This window comes from Apis mellifera, linkage group LG8 (assembly GCF_003254395.2).
Source record: "Apis mellifera strain DH4 linkage group LG8, Amel_HAv3.1, whole genome shotgun sequence".
NCBI lineage: Eukaryota > Metazoa > Arthropoda > Insecta > Hymenoptera > Apidae > Apis > Apis mellifera.
The window spans coordinates 12,354,431-12,377,000 of NC_037645.1; the positions used below are offsets into that span (position 1 = coordinate 12,354,431).

Below are 22,570 nucleotides of genomic sequence, written 5' to 3' on the forward strand. Positions count from 1 at the left end.
AAATTATAAAATACTATTAAATTAAATTAAAAATTCATTTTATATTAAATTTTTATAAAATATTTTCATTTATAATATTTTCACAAAAAAAAAATAAAATATAAATATAAGATAATTATTAATATCGCTTTGCATTGTATGAACTTTAGTCGAATAAGATATCTTTTGGTTATAGTATTAAATTCCTATAATTGATCTTTTAATTATAAATACTTAAGTAAATAAATAATATACACACATATATATATATGTATATACATATATGTTTATAAATATTTGCAAAATTTTATTTTAACATTCATAAAATGCAAAAATTAATATTTATAATTTTTTTTCTTTTTCAATCCTATATTGTCGGTGAGTTATTTTTGAATATTACTTAAAGATAATAAAAATTTAATAAAATAATATTAATTGATACTAATAACTAATATTTTTAATTATATTTAAATTTAATTATAATATAATTTTTTTCAATGTTAAATTTATTTATTATATTATATTTATAATTTTTATAATTTTTAATAATAAATATTAATATTAATATTAATAATTTTTAAAGTAGTAATAGTTATAAAAAATTCAAAATTTTTATAATATAATGGTATAATTTTAAGTATAATTTTAAAATAACACTTCAAAGAAATCTTTGAAATACAATTTTTTTATATGCTTTTTATATTCTTTATCTTTGTGTATAATAACATATTGTGTATAATAACATATAACTTTTATGCTGAGTATTTGAAATTTTTTTTTTTATTCTTATTCTTGTTATTCAATATAAATTTTTCCAAATTGTTCGTTGTTATTATCTATTCTAAAATATAAGAATTATATGTATATATTGTTAATAAAAAATATACAAATATACTTATAGAAATAATTTGAAAATTATTTTGTAATAACATATTCATTAAATTCAAGTCAATCTTAAAAATATTATTGTATGTTAAATAGAATGAAATAAAATAGATAATTTTAAATAATAATTAATAATAATTAATAATAATTAATTAAAAATATGAATCATAATTATCTTAAAATTTTTATTTTCTAGGCGGAGATGAAAATTGCTCCGAAATTATCAAACGGAACGAATGGACTAATGTACAAGCAAAAAATATAAATTATTTAATTATTCCCATTCCATATGTTATAATTCATCATACAGTTAGTTTAGAATGTAATTCCAAAGATACATGTATTTCTAATATCGAAAATATTCGTTCTTATCATATGGATACCCTAAATTGGCATGATATCGGATATTCTTAAGTATCATTTTGAATAATTATCTATATATTTTTTAATATAATATAATATACTTATAATATATAATAAAATATTTAATTCAAAATAATTAATAATATATTTTATTTTATTATCAAAATTTTCTTTTTTTATTGATTATTTTTATATCTTATTAATTCTTTAATTATATCATAAAAATTTGTTAAAAATTATTTATATTTTAAATTTTTTATAAAATAAAAATAACAATTACATAAAATAATTAATATATTATTTATTATTATTACTCAACAGATTTTTAATTGGTGGAGATGGAAATATATACGAAGGTTGTGGCTGGAATCATGAAGGTGCTCATACATATGGATATAATAAAAAATCTATTTCAATTGCTTTCATAGGAAATTTTCAAAGTATTTTTTTTTATACTTTATTTTATAATTTAATTTTAATTATAGTAAATTTATATTAAATTTAAATTTAATAATTTATTATTTAGATAAGAGTGCAAGTAACAAAATGCTAAATGCTGCACATAAATTAATTCTTTGTGGTAAATCAAAAGGGATACTTAGGGAAGATGTTCGGGTAATCGGAGGTAAACAAGTTATAGCTACGCTAAGTCCTGGATTTGAACTTTATAAACAGATTCAAAATTGGCCTGAATGGGTTTCTACTCCATAATCATATAATTTTAATTAAATGTAGTAAACTTATTTAGTAATTACTTTTTTTAACAAATAATGTATTTACATTATACATATATTTTCAAATAAATTGATGCATCATAAAATCGAATATTTTTTAGCATTTAAATTTTTTTCATGCAGATTTATTAAATAATTTTCTAAATAAAATTTTATTTTTTTAATGAAATTATATTTTAATTAAAAATTTAATTTATTCATATTCTCCATATAGAAAAATATTTTTTCTATATGGAGAATATTATTTTATATATATTTTATATAATTTTACATTTTTCGTATTTTCTTCTAATGAAAAGAAATTATATCATATGAAAAATTTTTTTCTGTTTTTAATAAAGTTCTTCTATTGTATTTTGCAAATGATTCACATTAAATTCATATTAATTTTATGACTAACAATAAAAGTTTATATATTAATATATATTAACAAAACAAATTTTTATCATCAGAAATTATAATTAATTTGAACATAAAATCAATCTTAAGTGATTTAATCTTAATTTCTACTGAAAATGTTATGATTGTATATTTAATAAATGAAAAATCCATTGAATTTAAATGTTATTATGTGAATGCAATACAAATGAATCATTTCATTTTGAAATCAATTCCAAAATGTTGTAGAAATCTTTTCAAATAAAAATAAAGAAATATTAGTCTTCAAAGTTGCAAATTTTTGCCAACTTTTATAAAAATTATTTTTATAAAAAGAAAAAAATTTTATTTTTATAATTAATACCATACAAATTTTTTTCTGTTTTAGTTTTAATTTAAAAGAATAATTTTTTATATTATAATTATTTTTAATATAGAATTTCAAATTTATATCTAAAAGAACATATTTTTATATTCTATGATCTTATTTTTTCAAATTACGCTTTTTAATTTTTAATTTATTTAAATTTTATTATTTTATCATTACATATATAATTTTTCCATAATATATAATTTCATTTATATATCCAAATTATTTTTTTTTCAATTATCTTTCAATTATACGAAAACAATATTTTTAATATATATAAATATATATAATTATATGTAAATAAAAAACAAATTTATATTTTTCATATATTTTTTTCTAATAATAATTCTAGCAGATTATTTAGAAAATTCTTTGATATTTGTTTATTCAAAATGAACTTTCTTTAAACAATTCCAACGATTATAAATGCTGATGCAAGCTCTTATAAATATATTAAAATGTATCAAATTACAAAAATCTAGATAATCTACAGTTTTTAATTATATAAAATTTTAATATTATAAAATTTAATTCTTTTATATTTTCTATATATTTGATGTTTTTTTTTATTTATTTCTAATTTATAATTACATATATTATTTTTTATGAAGATATAAATAAACTTTTTTTATAACATATCTTCAATAATTAATTTGAATGATGAAACAAAAGAAATAATAATTATTATATATTTAATAATTCTAATTAAAATACAAATAACATAATTTATATATCACATGAATGAAAAATATAAAAATCATTTTGAAAATAACTATTAATAATAAAATTGATAATTACTTTATTGTTATTTTTAAAAAAATAAAAAACATGCTGATTAGAATAGATGGTACAATGATTAGGATAAACATCATGGATACTATGGTGATCATTAAACCTTGATATAGTTGAAAAAAAATGGCTACTTATTGTTAATAAAATTTTTAATACGAAATAAAATTATTAAAGTTATTAAAATATAAAATTATTGTACAATATTTATTAATTTTTTTTTTATGATAATATTATAATTTTTATAATGCAATTATTTCTTATAAATATATGTAATATTTGCAATGTAATTTATTTTGAATTTTTATATGATATATATTAATTGTGTATTTATTTCTAACTGTATTAATATTATTTTTTATCAAATTATCATTATCATTAAATTCTTTGTCCTTTCGTTTCATTTTATTAATTGTATTATTATATTATCTTCAATACAATACAATACAAATTAATATTACTAGGGAAAAATTATAATATACAAAATTGAGCAAAATTTATTTGTTTAATGAAACAATTGTATACTTTATACAAAATTTCTATATAATATAATGAACGTTTACAAAGAAATACATTATTTAGTGCTCAATTATGGAATGAAATAGAACACTTATGGTTTTAAATTTAATTTCACTACTTCTTGACGAATAACAGAAATTAATTCTTGATTTATTAAAAATATAAATCTCAAACCTGCAATCTAAAAAATAACATAGAAAATATTATATCTCTTATAAATATAATGCTATTATAATTATATATTAAATATATATTTATATACACTATTATATATATATATATATTACAAAAGAAATTACATTAAGAAATTCAATTTTTATTTAATATTTTACTCTATAATAAAATAAAAGAAAAAATGCAATTTAATACCTCAATTACACTATTATTATTAAGCTTCATTTTATTTCCTGCAAGAATGGGTCTACTATCTACAAAAATTGGTCGTTTTCCTTCCGAAGAAAGAAAGAAATCTCCATTATTTCTTAATCGAATAGTTCCTTGTCTTCGTGAAACTTTCCAAGCTGGACCTTCTAATGTCAAATCTACATCCACATTATGATCTTTTGTTGAACGACCTACAGTGATCTAAAATATGAAGTAGTTGAATAATAGTAGTAGAATAATAATAATGAATAAATAAGAAGAATAAGAAAAATAAATAATAAGTTCACATAAAAAGTATATTTCGCATAATGTAATTCTAAAAAGAATAAAATCTTACTAAAATTAATATTTCATTTTTTAAAATAAATAATTATTCTAAATAAATATATATATATATATATTTCTCTTTCTCAGAAATAATATAACGATATTTTTTTTAAATTACCTCTCGTGATCTCATTAAATATCTAACAAGTCTTCCTCTAAGTATTGCCAAAGTTTGATTATCAAAATCTGGTGAATTTACTCCTGTTACACTATCAACTAAAACTTGCCATCTACTCAATTCATTTTCCAACACTTTTATTTCTCTTTTATTTCTCCTATCTGCTGCAATAAGTTCTGCATCTACTAATTCATCTTTTTGTTCAATTAATTCTGTATCATTAATCATCTCTTCTGCATCAGAAAAATTAAGAACATGTTCACCTCGTGGTAAACTTTGTACAGTTTGGTCAGGAAGAAGATGATATTGCTTCATTAACTGCCAATGAGCTAATAAAGCTTTTGCTGTTCGAGCAGAATAAAATGTATGAGCATTAGCTTCAAGAAGTTCTTGAAATACTTCTACTGTTGGTTGAGAAGTCTAAAAAAATAAAAAAAAATCTTATTATTTAAAAATACACATGAAATTTAGAATAATTATTAAATACATCTTATATTTAATATAAATAAAATAATTTTATTAAATTAAAATATTTAATTACCGATTTTATTGTACCCAAAAGATCTTCTTCTGCTTTGCTATATAAAGTTCTTGCTTGTACACTAGCAATTAATTCTGGATGTAAATTACGCATAGCTTGAACTGCAACTCTTGAAACTGCACTATCATATAGCAAAGCATACCATCTTTGTTGTATTTCTTGTAATGTAAAACGACAAGAAAATTTTGTACCTCTATGTACCTGTATTATATTAATTAATATGTTGCATTAATGAATTTTTATTATCATTTTTATTTAACAAATTTTTAAAGAAAATAATAATATCAATTAATAATAATGATTTTCTATATTATTTATAAATATTTGTAGAAAAAAAATAAATACCATTCTTAAATCATTTGTCTGCTGTACACCAGTAATTAGTGCCAAATCATCTGTTGGTTTCCATCTTCCTAAATCTTTTGTTGCATTCACAGAATGTGAATGATTTTTATTCTTTTTATTTTTTCGTCCTGGAGCATTTGAAGCTCCTGGTCTATTTGTTCGTCTATTACATCTATCTGATTGAGAAACATTTGTAGAAATCTGAATGGGACTTGATGCATTTTGTTGTGGAACAGTAGATTCTATTGGAGTAGTAGAAAGTGAGACAGTTCTAGATCTAGCAGTAGATTTCGTACTTGTAGCTGGAGGTTGTAAGTTAAATGTTGTTTCAACAAGTTCATCATCAAATTTTCTACGTTTTATTGTACGTGAAGAACTAAAAGTTTAATAAAAGATATAAACTATTGTTATTAATATATTTTTTATTTAAATTTATTTAATAAATATATAAATCTTTAATCTAGAACTAAATTTTATTCATTATAAGTATAGATTTACTATCAAAAATTCAAATAAACTATAATTATGAAAATTATAATTTATTCAATAATATTTACTTTGCAAAAATAATTATAAAATACTATATAATTATTTCTAAATATACGTATTTTTTATAATAAAAATATACTAATAGAATAATAATCTATGAATTCTATTAAATGGTTTAAATATTTGTATTATTTATATATATTATTTATATGTATTATTTAATCTTAGAAAAAGAGAATAATATTTACACAGAGAGTTTAAATATTATTATCTTTTATTAATAACTGTACAATACATAACTGTACAATAATATAAATTTCTACAATATAAAATAATTAAAATATCTTTTAAAATTATAAATATCTTATAAAATATTTTATAAATATTTAATGAATTTTATATTAAGTAAAATATAAAATAAATCCCAACTAAACAAATGATTTATTTTGCAATAATCACATAAATTACTTTCTCCAACAATCATAGATCTAATAATTTGTATAATAAACATTATAATTCTATAATATTTATAATTTGCTTTTAAAGTTTTTGAAAAATTTTAATTACATTCTTATCAATCTCATATTTCTAATTATCATTTTACTTTTTTATAAAAAATTTCAAATTTTTATTAATATTATATTATATTATATTATATTTTATTATATATTATGCTACATAATATATTATGATTATTATAGTATAATTTACTACTATAATTAATTTTGTGTTTCTTTACCACAAAATAATATTCTTTAATCACAAAATAAATTTTATTTTATAAACATGCATAGAAATTTTCAATTATAAAACATAAAACATTCATTAAACAAAACAAAAATAACTATTAACAATTGATATGGAAAAGTATTTCAATTATCATAATATGTGAAATATAATTTGTTAAAAATTATAAATATTACAATACTACAATACTGATCAAAACTTTAATCTCATATTTTTATTTTATATTTTTATTCTTTCTCATATTTATATTCTTTGCTCTATAGATATAAAATCAGTTTTATTTGTAAATACATTATTTATATGTAAATGTAAAATTAATAAACACCTTCTACGTTTTGTTGATAATGGATCCAAATTTGGAGATTCAATAGATATATTTAAAAATCCATCAGTATTATGCGAAAATCCATGATTTACATTTGAAGGAGTTGGAACATCCATAATTTTATAGGTTAGTTTATTATAAATAGCTAATTACCACATATACATCAATTATGTCATTATTATGTAAATAATGAATCATTCACAATATTTTAATAAATAAAGGTTATTAATTAATTTCACAATATTTAATGTACATTTAAATTAAAATGTTCTACGCATCAAATATTTTAAGTAATTTTGTTTCAAGAAGAGAAACAATTTTAGTAAACATAATGGTTAGTATAGCCAATATATACAGAAAATAGAACTATGAAATAAAATAATAGTATTTCATGTTTAATAGTTCTTATATTTAAAAAACATTATTTGTTATATATACTATAATTTTTATTTCATAAAATACAGATTTTTTTATTTTTTTTTAGAATTATTATACAAATATTTTGACAAAAATATTTTAAAAATAGAATAATATATCTATATATATATAATATTTGTATTATTATTAAATAAATATTTTTAAATATATATTTTAATATTTATAAAACATTTTTAGAAAATCGATTCTAAAGGATAAAATAAAATATCGATTAAAATTTATTTAATAAATAATTATTCAATTTTAATCAATTTATTTATATAAAACAAGATAAAGATAAATTGAGATAAATTGAGACATCAATATAATGAAATCATATCATTTTACTCTATCTATGTCTATCTGTGTTTTATTTAATGCAAATCTAAACTTAATAAATAAATAATCTTAATAAATAAAATTAACATTAAAGAAATTAACACAAAGATATTACAAATATATTAACATTTTGTATGTAAATTTAATTATTTAAGCATTATTATTTGAAATAAAATATTTTAAATATTTATGTATTTATTTAAATGATATTTTACTTAATTAAACTGTGATTTATATATCTTTTTATTTTCGTTTATATATCATTTTTTTTATTAAAACCTATCATTTACGTAATTTAAAAGTTTATTATAATTATTTGTATTCTTTTTTATAATATATGAATTTTTATATAAATAAAAGAAAAATATAAAAATTATTATAAATATAATAATTAAATTTTTAAATTTACCAAATTATTTTCAAAATTCATAATAATCTGATAGTAGTTCATAATAGTTTGATATTTTAATTGTAATTAATTTATTTACTTTTTAAAAAAAATAATTATTAAAAATCTTCATATATTTGAAATATTTGTAAAGATATAAATTTTTAGAAAGGTAATAAAAATAATTATCCTCAAATGCTAAAATTTAAATATAAAATAATTCATATATAAATTAAATTTTTTTACAATGTAAAATAGAATAACAAAATATAATTTTTTTCTATATATATATGAAGTTGAACTTTATATGAAGTAATTACAAAAATTAAATAAGAAATAATAACAATAAAAGAAATTTACCAATATTATATCTATTATTTTCATTTCATATATAAATATTTTCATTTATATATGTATCTCTCATGCAAGCATGTATCATTAATTTCAAAATGTATAATTTTTTAAAATATTTACTTCTATCATGAAGAATAAAATTAAATAATATATACTGCAGAATCATATTGATTTTCTTATTAATAAAAATATGATATTGAAAAACACATGTACTCATAATATTTATTATATCAAATTGATATTTTTTCAATATCGATAGCAGTCTGTTGGTAATATTCATTTACAAATTAATTAACATTAGCTTTTGTCTACAATATTCTCACGATCAAACTTTTTTTCTATATGAATTCTTTTTAAGTTTGTGTAAATACATATCATGCAATCATTTGAAATAGTTTCTTCTTAAAAAAAAAAAAAAACATTTGGAAATATTTTAGTTTATGCAGTCATTTTTAATTAAATTTTTTTTATAAAAAGTAATCAGCCTGGGGCTTTTTACTAGGTATTCCTCGACTTTCTTGTGGTGCTGCTTCAAATATTGTGAACTCTCGTTGAAGATGTTCATTTAATTCTAATATTGCCGCAACATTTCCACACCTATTAAAAAATTTTATCAAAATTACTTGAAAAATTACTTATGAAAAATCAAAATCATTCTTTTATATTTTTAAAATATATATATATATATATACCTATAGCAGTAATTAGGTGCTGACCAAACGGTCAAAACAGTCTCATTAAAATGCCATTTATATCCTTCCATAACTAATTGATGTGCTCTACAAATCATATCAATGTCATTTGCGGAATTAAACTGTGCTACAACATCACTTCCAAAAAGATAACCAGCTCCACGTGGGGATACTCCCCAACCTTGAGTATCTTCAGGATCTGACCAAAGTAAATCACACATTGGACCATCATGTGGTACCTAAAAGAATTTATTAAATATTCTGAATCATATGTTTATATTAAAGACTTATTTCTTTTTATTATGAACTTAAATATAATTCTTACTTCTTGTTTTCTATCTATAGTTCTTATTTGATCAAGCGTTTGAATGCTTGGAGATAATCCGCCATGAACACAAAATATTTTTCCATCAATTATAGCAGAAAGAGATAAATAATCAAATATTTCAGTACAATATCGCCAAACTGTAATGCTGCCATATTTACGTAAACATTCATCATAGAAACCATAAACTTGTGTAATTTGTCGAGACTCATGATTTCCTCTTATTAATGTAATCCTATCAGGATAACGAACCTATAATTATATTAATATTTTATATTTATATTATAACTATTATTATAAATGTAAAATAAATATAATACACATAATATAAAAAAATATAATAAAAAATAAAAAAATGTTATATACCTTTAATGCCAAAAGAAGAAGGAATGTTTCAACACTATAAAATCCTCTGTCAACAAAGTCTCCCATGAACAAATAATTTGTCTCTGGTACATCTCCTCCAACCTTAAAGAGTTCTTTTAAATCATAGAATTGTCCATGAATATCTCCACATACCTAAAAGTAATTTACATCTTATACAAATTATAATTATTATAATTTTTTACATTTTATTTTTATAAAAACATACAGTAACTGGAGAATCAACTCTTTGTACATTACTTTCTTCAATAAGAATTTCTCGTGCCTTTGCACAAAGAGCTTTAACTTCAGCTTCTTTGATAATTTCACATTTTTTTAGTTGTTCTATTTGCCGATCCAAATCGCTGGATTCAGCCATCTTATGAAATAATGACCTTCACTGAAAATTAAATAAAATATTTTTTTATTTTTTTAAAAGCAAAATATTATTATTCAATAATATGTTATATTTATTCAATAATAATACATACTTATATAATTTAATTTATTATATATATTTATAATAATTTTAATAAATTTAATATAAATAATAAATAATAAATTTATATATGTATATAGCAAACAAAAAAATATATAAATAATATATAAAATTATTAAATAGATAAAAATATATAAAAATATATGAAATTAACATTATTATTACTATTTGTTATTTATTATTATTGTATATATATATATATATATATATATATATATATATATATATATATATACACATAATATTTTATAATTCTTCATTAAATAATTATAGTTTTATCTTAAATTATTAAATTAAGAATTTTAAATAATTTGTGATATACATAAATATGTATATATTTTATATATGTACAATATATATAAAAAATATATATATAAAATAATATAATATAATAAACTAAATTTAATGAAAATTTAATAGATAATTAAAATATGATCTACAACTTTATTTTTTATAAAATTATTAAAATACAAAATTATTATTAAAATATATAATCATATATAATATAACTATAGTAAGAAACTTTTTATTGCATAATGCATAATTTCAAAAATATATATAATTACGCAGAAAGATAATAAATATTAAAAATTTTTTAAATAAAATTATTGATTTAAAATAATAATTGTGTTAAATATAACACACATTAAAATGTTTAAAAAAAAAGAACAATATATATAAGAATTTAAAAATCTTATATTTAAATTATATTTATATAATATTTATGTTTTTATATATTTTTATAAATATAAATGTTCAAAAAATTGCATATTTTATAAAAATGTAATATATTCAATTAAAATTTTATACAAAAATGTCACAAAAACAAAAAATAAATAATAAATTTTTAAGAAAATACATTATATAAATATATATTATACAAATAAATAATATGTGATAAAAACGATAAACGTACGTGATCTTATAAGGAAAGCGAGGTTTATTTCGCTTAATAAATAAGACGCATTTAAACAATACACGTGCAGTTAAAACTCTTTACTGTTATTTCATGAGTATTAAAACATTAATAAATGATTATAAACAATCAAAAAGTTCATTTCAACAAGTATAAAACATTACGATGTAAGATGTAACTGACATTACAATCAGAGAAGCCGAGAATAAAAATTCGAGTGTGTTGGCATAGATTAAAGTAAACCGAGAAAAGAAATTTGTTGTTACTATTCTAGATTTCATTCTATAGTGATATAGTTTGTTTAATCGAATTAATTGTATTGCGAATCCTCCTTTAATTTATATCTAGAATTATATTTATATTTGAATTTCCCTAAATTTAAAATTAATGCATAATATAAAAAAATTAAAATATTTTTCAAAGTGTAAAATAATTTTATTATATATATATATATATATATATATATATATATAATATATATATTAATAATTAATATAAATAAAATAAATTGTTTTTATTTGTAAATGAAAAAACATGTTTAAATATATTTTTGAAATATGTTTAATATTATAATTAGCAAGTGTTATATTATAAATATTATTACATAGCTTTGAAAAATGAATATATAAAAATAACTTTTTTAAAGATATATAAATTTTACTAAATTTATTAAATTAAACAGATTTTGAAATTAAAATATTTCGAATTTTATTATGAATTTATTGATATTATTATTATAAATTAATTTGAACTTAAATTTAATAAATATAAAATTCTTATTATATATAATTATTATATATAATTAATATATAATGTATAAATATAAATAAATATTACAAATAATTTAATTTTAATATAATTTAAAATCATACTATAAATTATTAATATAAATATTATTCAAATAAATTTATTAATAATTTATAATGTAATTAGATAAATTATTATGATTTCTATATTTTAAAGTATTAATATATTATTTAAATATTATAAATTATAATATTATAAATTATTTATAATTTTATAATTTTAATAATAATAAAAAATATATATGTAATATAAAATGTAATAAACTATTATTTTTGTTAAAATTTATATTTTAGTTGATTTAATAATTAAATTTAACTGAATTTAATAATTAAATTTAATTTTTAAATGATATAGTTTTAGATATTCTATCATAATTCATTTTATATTTATTTATTAAATAATTCTATGATCAGTTTATATTACATAAATATTAAAAAAAAAATTGTTATTCTTTTTTAGTGTAGTCTTAATATTATCAAACGAATATAACTTTAATATAACAATATTATTTAAAATTATAAAATAGAAGTAATTTTTCAAATAAAATAATTTAAATACAAATAAATACAATTAAATACAAATTGAAATATTTTAGTTTATAAACTAATCACATGTGGCGCTAAATTTGTATCTTCTACTATTAGAAGATAGTGATTCTTACTCTCTTTGTCTTTCTCCCCTCTCGCGTCACAATATCCTTCGGTTTTACTCTTCCTCTCGACTTCTCGAAGATTTCCACACATAGAGTTAAATTCAACGCTAATTTATTCTTTTAAAAACATTCTTTATTTATACAAAAAATCACTGTGTTAAAAAAAAACTAATTATTACATTCGTGTTTTTTTGTAAGATACTTAGAAAACTTAAAAAAAAGTTTTGTGTCTTTCCGTCTTTTCTATTATTTGTTGAGTTCTTCTTTCTCTTGACTGAACATACGAGTGCGAAAATATCAGATAGCGCAACGGAGTTCAACATCGATGTATCGATATTAAAGACTCCCGGGGGCGAGGTTTTGAGACAATAGTTTCTGAGTGAGGTTACATGGACTCATTGAAATGTCGTGGCTCCTCAAACAACGAACTTACGATTAGCTCAGGTAAGTGTAATTATCATAAAATTAAATTTTAGTAGGTTTCTTAAAATAGAAAAATATATAATTTTCATTAGTTCAAAAGAGTAGGTTTGTTTGATTGTCGCTGGCCCGATTATTTTAGACGATGACGTGCTGCTAATGTATACTCGACACCTTGTATTCTTACTCTACCCGTGCCGCATTCCTTCGATGCAACTGTGTGATATTTGAGTTAAACAGGATATAATCTGTTGCATTTGCTGTTTATTCTATTACTATATTGAAAATAAACCAAAAATTAATTAATATTTTATTTATTATATTATATTTAGATACAATATTTTAATATAAACACATATAATATAAACAGTTTAAAATATTATTTAAAATAATTACTTTAAGTGATAATGAAATCAAAATTATTATATTTTTATAAAACATATTGATTTTTTTATTTAAAGATTTTTATAAAACAAATTTTTTATATTAATTTTTTTATTTAAAGTTTTGAAATAAACTTAATCTGAAAATTATATGTTTTTAATTACTTTCATTCTATTCATTCAATCTGCAAAAATATAAAATTTAAATTTTTATTTATATAAAAATATGTTTATTGAAATTATTTAAATTATGTTTTTTAAATTATTCAATATTTTTTTTTAGTATAATTATAACATTATATCGAAAAAGATTTCTAAATAAATATTTTTTATCAAATTTTATATTGTTTACATTTCACATTAATATGTAGAATTCTTTGTTATCAGAAAAATATAAATATATATTATTTAAATATTATATAATAATAATTATTAAATTTATATTACTATTTGTATAGTTTTATTTTACAAATTATATTTTTTTAATAATATTTCTTATATTGAAATAATTTATAAAAATACAATTGTTAGTTTTAAACAATTATGTATTAATTTTTAAAAATGCGAATTATTTAAAATTATCATTATTATTTATTATATGTATTATAAAATATTAAATTATTTAAAATATTTGATTAAAACAAATAATATAAATTGTCTTATATATATTCTGTCTGTTTTTTATTATATGAATTTAACAATTTTTTTTGTAATTTTTTCATAAAGATTTTGATTGAATTAATAATTTATAATATATAAAAAATTTACCAATAGTTTAAATGAATATTTCTTTATTTCAATAATTTTATTAGATTTTTAAATTTGTAAAATTTAATTATATATATATATATATTAAAAAATTTAAATTTTTTAAACGTAATTGCATAATTTTTATTTTATATATGAAATATTTATAAATGTAAGAATTTATGATTTTATTATTAAATATTTTCATTAACATATTTAATTGAACTACTCTTTTTTTGGAATTCTTTATATTTTTTAAATTATATTATTTATAACATATATATCATAAATTATATATATATTTTATTTTGATTTATAATAAAATATTTAATTAACAATTTAATGATTAACATTTAATTTAACAATAAGATATTACGATTATTTTTGTAGAACAAAATTTTACATTCAATTTATTTTTACAAATCTTTACATAAAATTTTTTAAAATTTAAATTAATTTATATTTATATATATTTATATTTATTTATCAGAAAAATTATTTTTACTGAATCATTATCCTCATTAAATAATCTTTAATGAATTAATAATAATAAATATTATTTTATGTATAAAATTATAATTAATTATAATTAAAATTACAATTACAATATTTATTAATAATATTAATATTTTATAGAATTTTATCTTTCTTTTTTATATAAAATATTTTCTTAATTTCTACGAGAAAATTAATGAAAAATTTATTTTTTTTGATAAATTTATAATAATTTTTAAGTTTTATATAATATTTTATATTATATTTATTAATTTAATAATAATTAATATTAATAATAATAATAAATAATTATAATTATAATCGCTAAAAACTATTAACATAATTTTTCTTAATATATAATTTTCAATCTTTAAATAAAATTTCAAAAAATAATCATATAGACAATAATATTGAATAATTTTTTCTTTTTAAAGAACAGGTAGATAGTTCATTTCTTAGAAATAGAATGCTTTTCTAAGTACAAACTCTACTTTGGAATTAACTTCGTGTTTCGAATGCTTTTTGGATGGCTAAGACCATGCATTCCTTTGACATCTTAAAAATTATATATATGCTCAATATATTTCAATATGTTTATTTCTTTTAAAGTATATAATTTTATTCACTTTATTTCACTATATTATACTAGTAATATAATGTTAATCTAATATTATTTCATTATATTTTTATTTTTTTCAAATATTTCTTATTCTATATATTATCTTATTCTATTATATTAATTTTTATTTAATTATATTTTTTTTGCAATAAAAATATATATTTGTAAATACAATAAAATTATAATTTTTGAAATATTATTATATTATTATTTTAAATAATAATTTTGTATCATCGCAAAAAAAACATGTCAAATATTGTTTATATTTTTATTTCTTGTTTTTTATTTCTTTATTTTTTATTTGTTTAATTTATCGAATTTCATAATGTGGAAAATAATTTTAAAATTATAAACAAAATATATCGTAGAATATAATGTATTTTCGGATTATAAATCTTTGTTTCCATTATGAAATTTTTCAGAATGTAACATAACAATTTTTAATAATTATAAATTTAATTTGATATTTGAATAATTGATAATTGAACAATTAGTATATATATATTTTAAATATATATATTTTAAAAATAATATTGTATATGTAATTGACAAAAATTTTTATAAATATTCATATTATAGTACATATTATAGTTATTAATAAAATTTTAATATGATTAAATATAATTAATATATTTATAAATTAATAAATATATACGATGAATTGAGAATAAAAATAAATAAAGAATATATAATTTTTTCATTTAAAAATTTACTAAATATACATAAATGTGAATTAAATGAATAAATGGAATGAATAATTAACAAATTATTTTACATACAAATACAAAAACAAATAAAAAATTTAGAATAAAAATTTGAAAATTTCATAAAAGTTCATAAATAAATTGAATTTTAAAATTTGTATCTAATTGATATAAATATTTATATTATATATATTTGTAATATGGAATATGAACAATAAAAAATAGCTAAAGATATATTATAAATAAATTAATAAATTTTTCATTAATTTTTAAAATTATATTATATATAATAATTAATTATTATTATTATTATTATTTCAATTTATTTCAACTTATCTTATTAAATATAATTTGAAGAAATAATACATATAATCATAAAAAAATATGGTTTTTAAATACTTGTGAAACTGCCATAAACTCAATAAGCGTGGGAGCATACAAGCAAGCAGTTAAGTTGAAAATCCGTGACTAGATTAATCTCACAATTATTTAATAGCAGACAGCTAGATTTTAAATATTTTTATTTTTATTTTTATTTTTAAGCAAGAGTACAAATTTCTCGGCAATTGTCAAATTTATATTTAATTATGTAAAAATATACAAATATTTTATATTCATAGAAATATTAAATAATAATAAAATTTATTTTTAAATTATATATATCTTACATAAACTTATGTATATATAATATTTATAGCATGCATAAATTTTTAATAAATTCGTATATATATTTTTTTAATAATAAGATGTTAATATCATTTTTATCATTTTTTATTTAAAATTTTAATGCACGTAATATAAATTTATTTTTCTCATATAATTATTTTAAACTAATAAAATATTTAATAAAGTAACATATTTTTTTATTTTTGTTTTCTATGTAAGTAATTGTATACTAAATTATATAAATAATTACATAGTTCAATTATACATAATAATACATTAAATTATAATAAAAAAAATTATAGAAAAAATTTTTTTTTATAATAAAAATGTAGATACAGTTTATTTATTTTTTTGTTGTATTTTTTAATTCATATTTCTGTAAACAACTTGAAATATATAATATTTTTATTTAAATTATAAATATATTTTTTTCATTATTAAATATCTTTGATAGAATATGTTTATAATTTAAATATAATATGGAAAATTTTAAATTTGCTTTCAGGGAAGCAACATCCGTGAGCAACGACATCACAATGCGCATGTTGCTGCCACTGAGGTTGGTTTTCGTCGCAGCAGGTTTGCTGCTGGCAACTACCAAAGCAAATGTTCATTTGCATCTACATTCTGACACTGCCAAACATTTTGCCATTGGTGAACGTGAACAAGCAATTGCTGGAATGGAAGCTAGCCTTTTATCTCTTCTTGGTTTTGCTAAGAGGCCAAAACCACAAGGTCCTGCTTATGTTCCAGAGTCATTAAAAAAACTTTTTATCAAACAAAATACAATTGGTACAGCTGATATTGCAAAACCAGGAATACATACCAGATCTGCTAATACAGTGCGTTCCTTTTCTCATGTTGGTAAGCAAATATTTTTACAAACATGTATTTAAATCTTACATATATAAAATTATTTTTTATATTATAATAATTTGTATTTTATAATAAATTATATTGTATTTTAAATTATAATACTTTATTACATTAAAATTTACTGTAAGGTACTTATTATCATGCAATTTATAATTATAAAATTTGAATATATACAATATGTTTGCATAATAGTATTGCATAATATAATTAACTTATATATATATATTAAATATATTAGTATATTAATATATATATTAATTTTTTTTTTCTTATTTTTTTCTATATACAGAGAGTAAGGTGGATCATAAATTTCAATCTCCAAATCGCTTTCGTCTTTCTTTTGACTTAAGTAGTATTCCTTCAGGAGAAAAATTACAAGCTGCAGAATTGAGTCTTTCTCGCGTACCTATTTTAAATCAAGATGATTCCAATCCAAAATTGGGTAGAATACTTATATATGATATTTTACGTCCTGGTGCAAAAGGATATAGTTCTCCATTATTACGTTTAATTGACAGTAAATTAATAAATACTAGAAAAAATGGCACAATTAGCCTAGATGTTCATCCTGCTGTAGAAAGATGGATAAAGGATCCTAAAAATAATCATGGACTTTTGGTGCATGTACGTGGAATTAAACAAGAGCATGTACGTTTGAAAAGAAACATAAATGAAAGAAATGATACATGGGTTGTTAATCGCCCAATGTTATTTACTTATACAGATGATGGCAGGTATAAAATAGTCTTTTTTCTTATAAAATCTTCTTCTAAATAAAATAATAAATTTATTTTATAAATTTATTATAATAATATTGCTCATAGAATATCAATTATATAAGAAATTATATTAATTATATAGATATAAAATGTCTTCTGCAAGTCAAATAATGGATCGCCGTGCTAGAAGAGCAGCACTTCGAAAAAATCGTCGAAAAGATGGACGTGAGAATTGTAGGCGACATCCGCTTTATGTTGACTTTGCTGATGTTGGTTGGAATGATTGGATTGTTGCTCCCCCTGGTTATGATGCCTTTTATTGTCATGGTGATTGTCCCTTTCCATTAGCAGATCATTTAAATTCTACCAATCATGCAATTGTTCAAAACTTGGTTTATTCAACAAAACCAAGCATGGTGCCTAAAGCTTGCTGTGTACCTACTGCTCTTAGTTCGATATCCATGCTTTATCTCGATGAAGAAAATAAAGTAGTATTGAAAAATTATCAGGACATGTCTGTCCTTGGATGTGGATGTCGTTAACTATTCATTAATTGGTTCAACAAATTATCCTAATAGTGAAGAATGCATGTGCAATAAAAATGAAAATAGATAAAAAGATATTAAAAAATAAGAAACAAAGAACTAAAATTGCAATAATGCCATAAATAATGTTATAAATAATGTTTTGAAAATGTTGGATTGTTTATTAAATATTTATATAATTGAGGCATTCTTGAAGGATTTTATAAATTTATTATGTATGAAAATTTTACTTATATGATTAATTGTTAAAAATTCCGATAATTCTGACTGCCTAACTTATTTTTTATTCACAAAATAAACTAAAATCTGAAAAAATTATCGTAATTTACTATAACGAAATTTTGATCCATTGATTATTATAAAAAATTTAAATCTAAAATTAAAAAGATTTGCTATATTTCCAATTATATATACATAAGGAATATCTATAAAGAACATAATAATTAATTTTATTATCAATCATATAAAAATTTAAAGAAATGTTAGGCAATTAAGATTTTAATCTCATTTTTATTTGTGCCTTATATTAAAATATTTTACAAAAAAAATATATATATTTTCAGAATAGAATTTAAATCGAGATAAATGCGCGCGCCAAAATTTTAAATATTTCCTTGTGTAAGCTTTCTAAATTAATAATTTGTTACTATTGAGAACTAATTAATTTTTTGATCGATTGTTAATTGTTCAAAATGATAAAATTCAATTTGAACAAATATGCAATTGATTTTTATTGACGGCAGGAATATAATGATAGAATAATTGAAAATCCTAAATTCATATTTGATTACTAATTTCCTAATAAAAATTAGTAATTGGTATATTTATTCTTTACAATTTTTTCTTTATCATTTCATTTATATAATAATTGTTTTTAAGGTATATTAAAATTTTTTTAATATTATATTTACATTAAATTTAATAAAATTATTTTTTTTTAATATTAACATTCCAAAAATTTATTTTTTCAAACATTTTAATTTGTAATTAAATAATATATTGTATTATGAATTCTTGAAACAATTGTATTTGTTTGATATTAAATTTTTTTTAATATTTTTAAAATATTATATGAAATTTCAAAAGTAAGACATTATTTTTTATGAAATATATATATATATAAAGTTATTTGTATAATTCATTAATGATTTAAGTTTTATAAATTCATTCATAATATAGATAATACTATAATATATATTATAATGTTAATAGTATATTTCTTTTATTTTAAATGAATTTAAGATATCAAGAGAAAGAGTGGGTGAGAGTGAGAGTGAGAGTGAAAGTGAGAGTGAGAGTGAGAAAGTGAGAGTGGAGAGAGAGAGAGAGAGAGAGAATCAGTAATAAAAATTTATGAAAAAAACATATATATTGTACTATAAGTAAATATTATTTGTAAAGTTTGAAAAATATAATAATAATAATTTATCATTTCAAACAGGATATAAAATATTTTAAAACCTAATTTTTCCTAATTTATTTAAACTATAACAATAGTTTAAATTTCTTCTTTTATTATAAATTTGAATTATTACTTATTGAATTTTTTTTTTAAATTTAATTCCAAAATTCTTCAAAGTTATAAAAATTTTTTTAAAGCAAATATTTCCTGCCGTCAAAAATAAATCGTACCTGCCCGAGGAGCAATTATATATTACATTATTCAAGAAATTTAAACATAATATTTGTATATTTGTATATTTAAAAAGAAAAATGATATTAAGAATCATTTATATTTATAGCGCGCATTAGTTTGTAAAATCTGTAAAATAGAATAAAAAAGGACTAATGTAAATAATGCGTTTGTATAGTAAATTAGTATATAATAATTATATAAATTAGTATATAATATTCTATTTTATGTTTTTATTAATATTTTTACGTTTTTCGATTGTACACAAATATTGCGTGTGTAAATACAGTAAATAAATTTTAATAAATATATATATATGTATATATATATTTATTATATATATATATTATATATTTATTATAATATGTATATATATATATTAAATTACACTTATATTTTTGTACTTAAATAAAAAAAATAAATAATTACGGAAAAATTACAGGTAATTAATTAAAAATAAATCTAACAATTAATAATATATATTGTTTAATTATACTAGAATGCATTTTAAAATTATTTTGTATATAAAATAATAAGTGTCATATAAAATATGTAACAAAAGTTTTATTTTTTTATACATTTATACTACATATATAAAATAATACATGTTTTATTGTAAATATAAAAAAAATATAGAATTATTTCAGTCTTTAATGCCAAATAAGAATAATAATTTAATAGAATGTATTCAAGGCTTGTATAATGGCAGTGCGAGGTAAAAATTATTTTCACACATTATACATTGTACATATATATACAATAATTTTGAATTTCATTTACTAAATATTCTAAATGTTGTATGGCACAGTCTGATTATACACTGCAGGAACAGCATTACTTTATAAAAGTATTTAAAAATTGTAACTTATTGATTTTTATATTCTGATTGATTATTAAAAAAAATAAATGCAATAAGTATGTTTCATATTCATAATAACAAAAAAAAAATATTTTTTTTTACAAATACATTTTAAATATACTTAGATTATTTAATTATAATATTCATTACTTTTTTGATTTTTCTTAGAAATAATTTTCAATTTTTCTATCTATTTAGATTTTGTAATACAGAATTTGATATGTCTTGTTGTAAATGTGAAATTTTCGTAATTTACTTTTTATACATTACATTATATATATATATATATATATATATATTTTTTTAAAAAACAAAACAATATTAATTACAAATGTAAAAATAATAATATAAAAGAAGAATCTTCCTAAAACAACCTATATCTCAAAAACTAAAAATCATATACAACTTTTATACATTACAATTATTACAATATTTACAATATTTTATGATTAAATCTCTTACATTATAAAGTTAAGAGGCACAATGGTATACATTTTTTACAGAGATAATAATAATAATAAAAAGATTTATTTAAATGTAAATAATACTTTTAAAAAAATGTATTAATGTTGCAAAAACTCAAGTATGACTTCAAGTATAATTCAATAATAAAAAATAAATTTAAATCATCTTTAAATAAAAAATTTTAACTGAATTTAAATTTCTTTACTAAAGAATTCTTTCCTTTTGAAAATTTTCAAAAGGAAATATTAAATAAGATTTAATTTATGAAATTTAATTATATTTAATTATAATAAAATTGTTCATTTATATTATCTCAGTTAATATAAATAAATAAGAAATATTCATTATTTATTTTTTTCAATTTTGAATATTTTAAAAATAATTTTTTTTGTTT

General features: G+C 17.6%; 4 protein-coding genes across 5 annotated transcripts; 2 read left to right on the top strand and 2 right to left on the bottom strand.

The window, feature by feature from the left end:
- Window positions 1–133: 133 nt before the first annotated feature.
- Window positions 134–2,050, top strand: PGRP-S3 (peptidoglycan recognition protein S3). Its single transcript, NM_001163715.1, has 4 exons — window positions 134–357; window positions 1,061–1,274; window positions 1,549–1,667; window positions 1,754–2,050. Exons 1-4 carry the CDS (start codon window positions 306–308, stop codon window positions 1,936–1,938), a joined length of 570 nt encoding a protein of 189 aa, NP_001157187.1. The 5' UTR covers window positions 134–305; the 3' UTR covers window positions 1,939–2,050.
- A 1,831-nt stretch (window positions 2,051–3,881) lies between these two features.
- LOC552310 (microspherule protein 1) lies at window positions 3,882–7,641 on the bottom strand. The gene is made up of 6 exons (XM_026442362.1): window positions 7,294–7,641; window positions 5,733–6,108; window positions 5,388–5,588; window positions 4,847–5,266; window positions 4,387–4,602; window positions 3,882–4,198 (listed from the first exon to the last, which is right to left on the bottom strand). The coding sequence occupies exons 1-6, from the start codon at window positions 7,407–7,409 to the stop codon at window positions 4,109–4,111; spliced, it is 1,419 nt and encodes a 472-aa protein (XP_026298147.1). The 5' UTR covers window positions 7,410–7,641; the 3' UTR covers window positions 3,882–4,108.
- A 1,360-nt stretch (window positions 7,642–9,001) lies between these two features.
- LOC552290 (serine/threonine-protein phosphatase 4 catalytic subunit) lies at window positions 9,002–13,173 on the bottom strand. Of its 2 annotated transcripts, none has more exons than XM_026442269.1 (6): window positions 13,055–13,173; window positions 10,401–10,571; window positions 10,175–10,327; window positions 9,809–10,060; window positions 9,484–9,722; window positions 9,002–9,388 (listed from the first exon to the last, which is right to left on the bottom strand). In XM_026442269.1, exons 2-6 carry the CDS (start codon window positions 10,548–10,550, stop codon window positions 9,259–9,261), a joined length of 924 nt encoding a protein of 307 aa, XP_026298054.1. In that variant the 5' UTR covers window positions 10,551–10,571; window positions 13,055–13,173; the 3' UTR covers window positions 9,002–9,258. The 2 variants fall into 2 exon arrangements, with proteins under 2 accessions (XP_026298054.1, XP_026298053.1); XM_026442268.1 differs by lacking the exon at window positions 13,055–13,173 and adding an exon at window positions 11,587–11,825.
- On the top strand, window positions 13,071–19,318 carry LOC727101 (protein decapentaplegic). The gene is made up of 4 exons (XM_026442267.1): window positions 13,071–13,489; window positions 17,585–17,943; window positions 18,245–18,689; window positions 18,817–19,318. Exons 2-4 carry the CDS (start codon window positions 17,616–17,618, stop codon window positions 19,214–19,216), a joined length of 1,173 nt encoding a protein of 390 aa, XP_026298052.1. The 5' UTR covers window positions 13,071–13,489; window positions 17,585–17,615; the 3' UTR covers window positions 19,217–19,318.
- The last annotated feature ends 3,252 nt before the right edge of the window (window positions 19,319–22,570 follow it).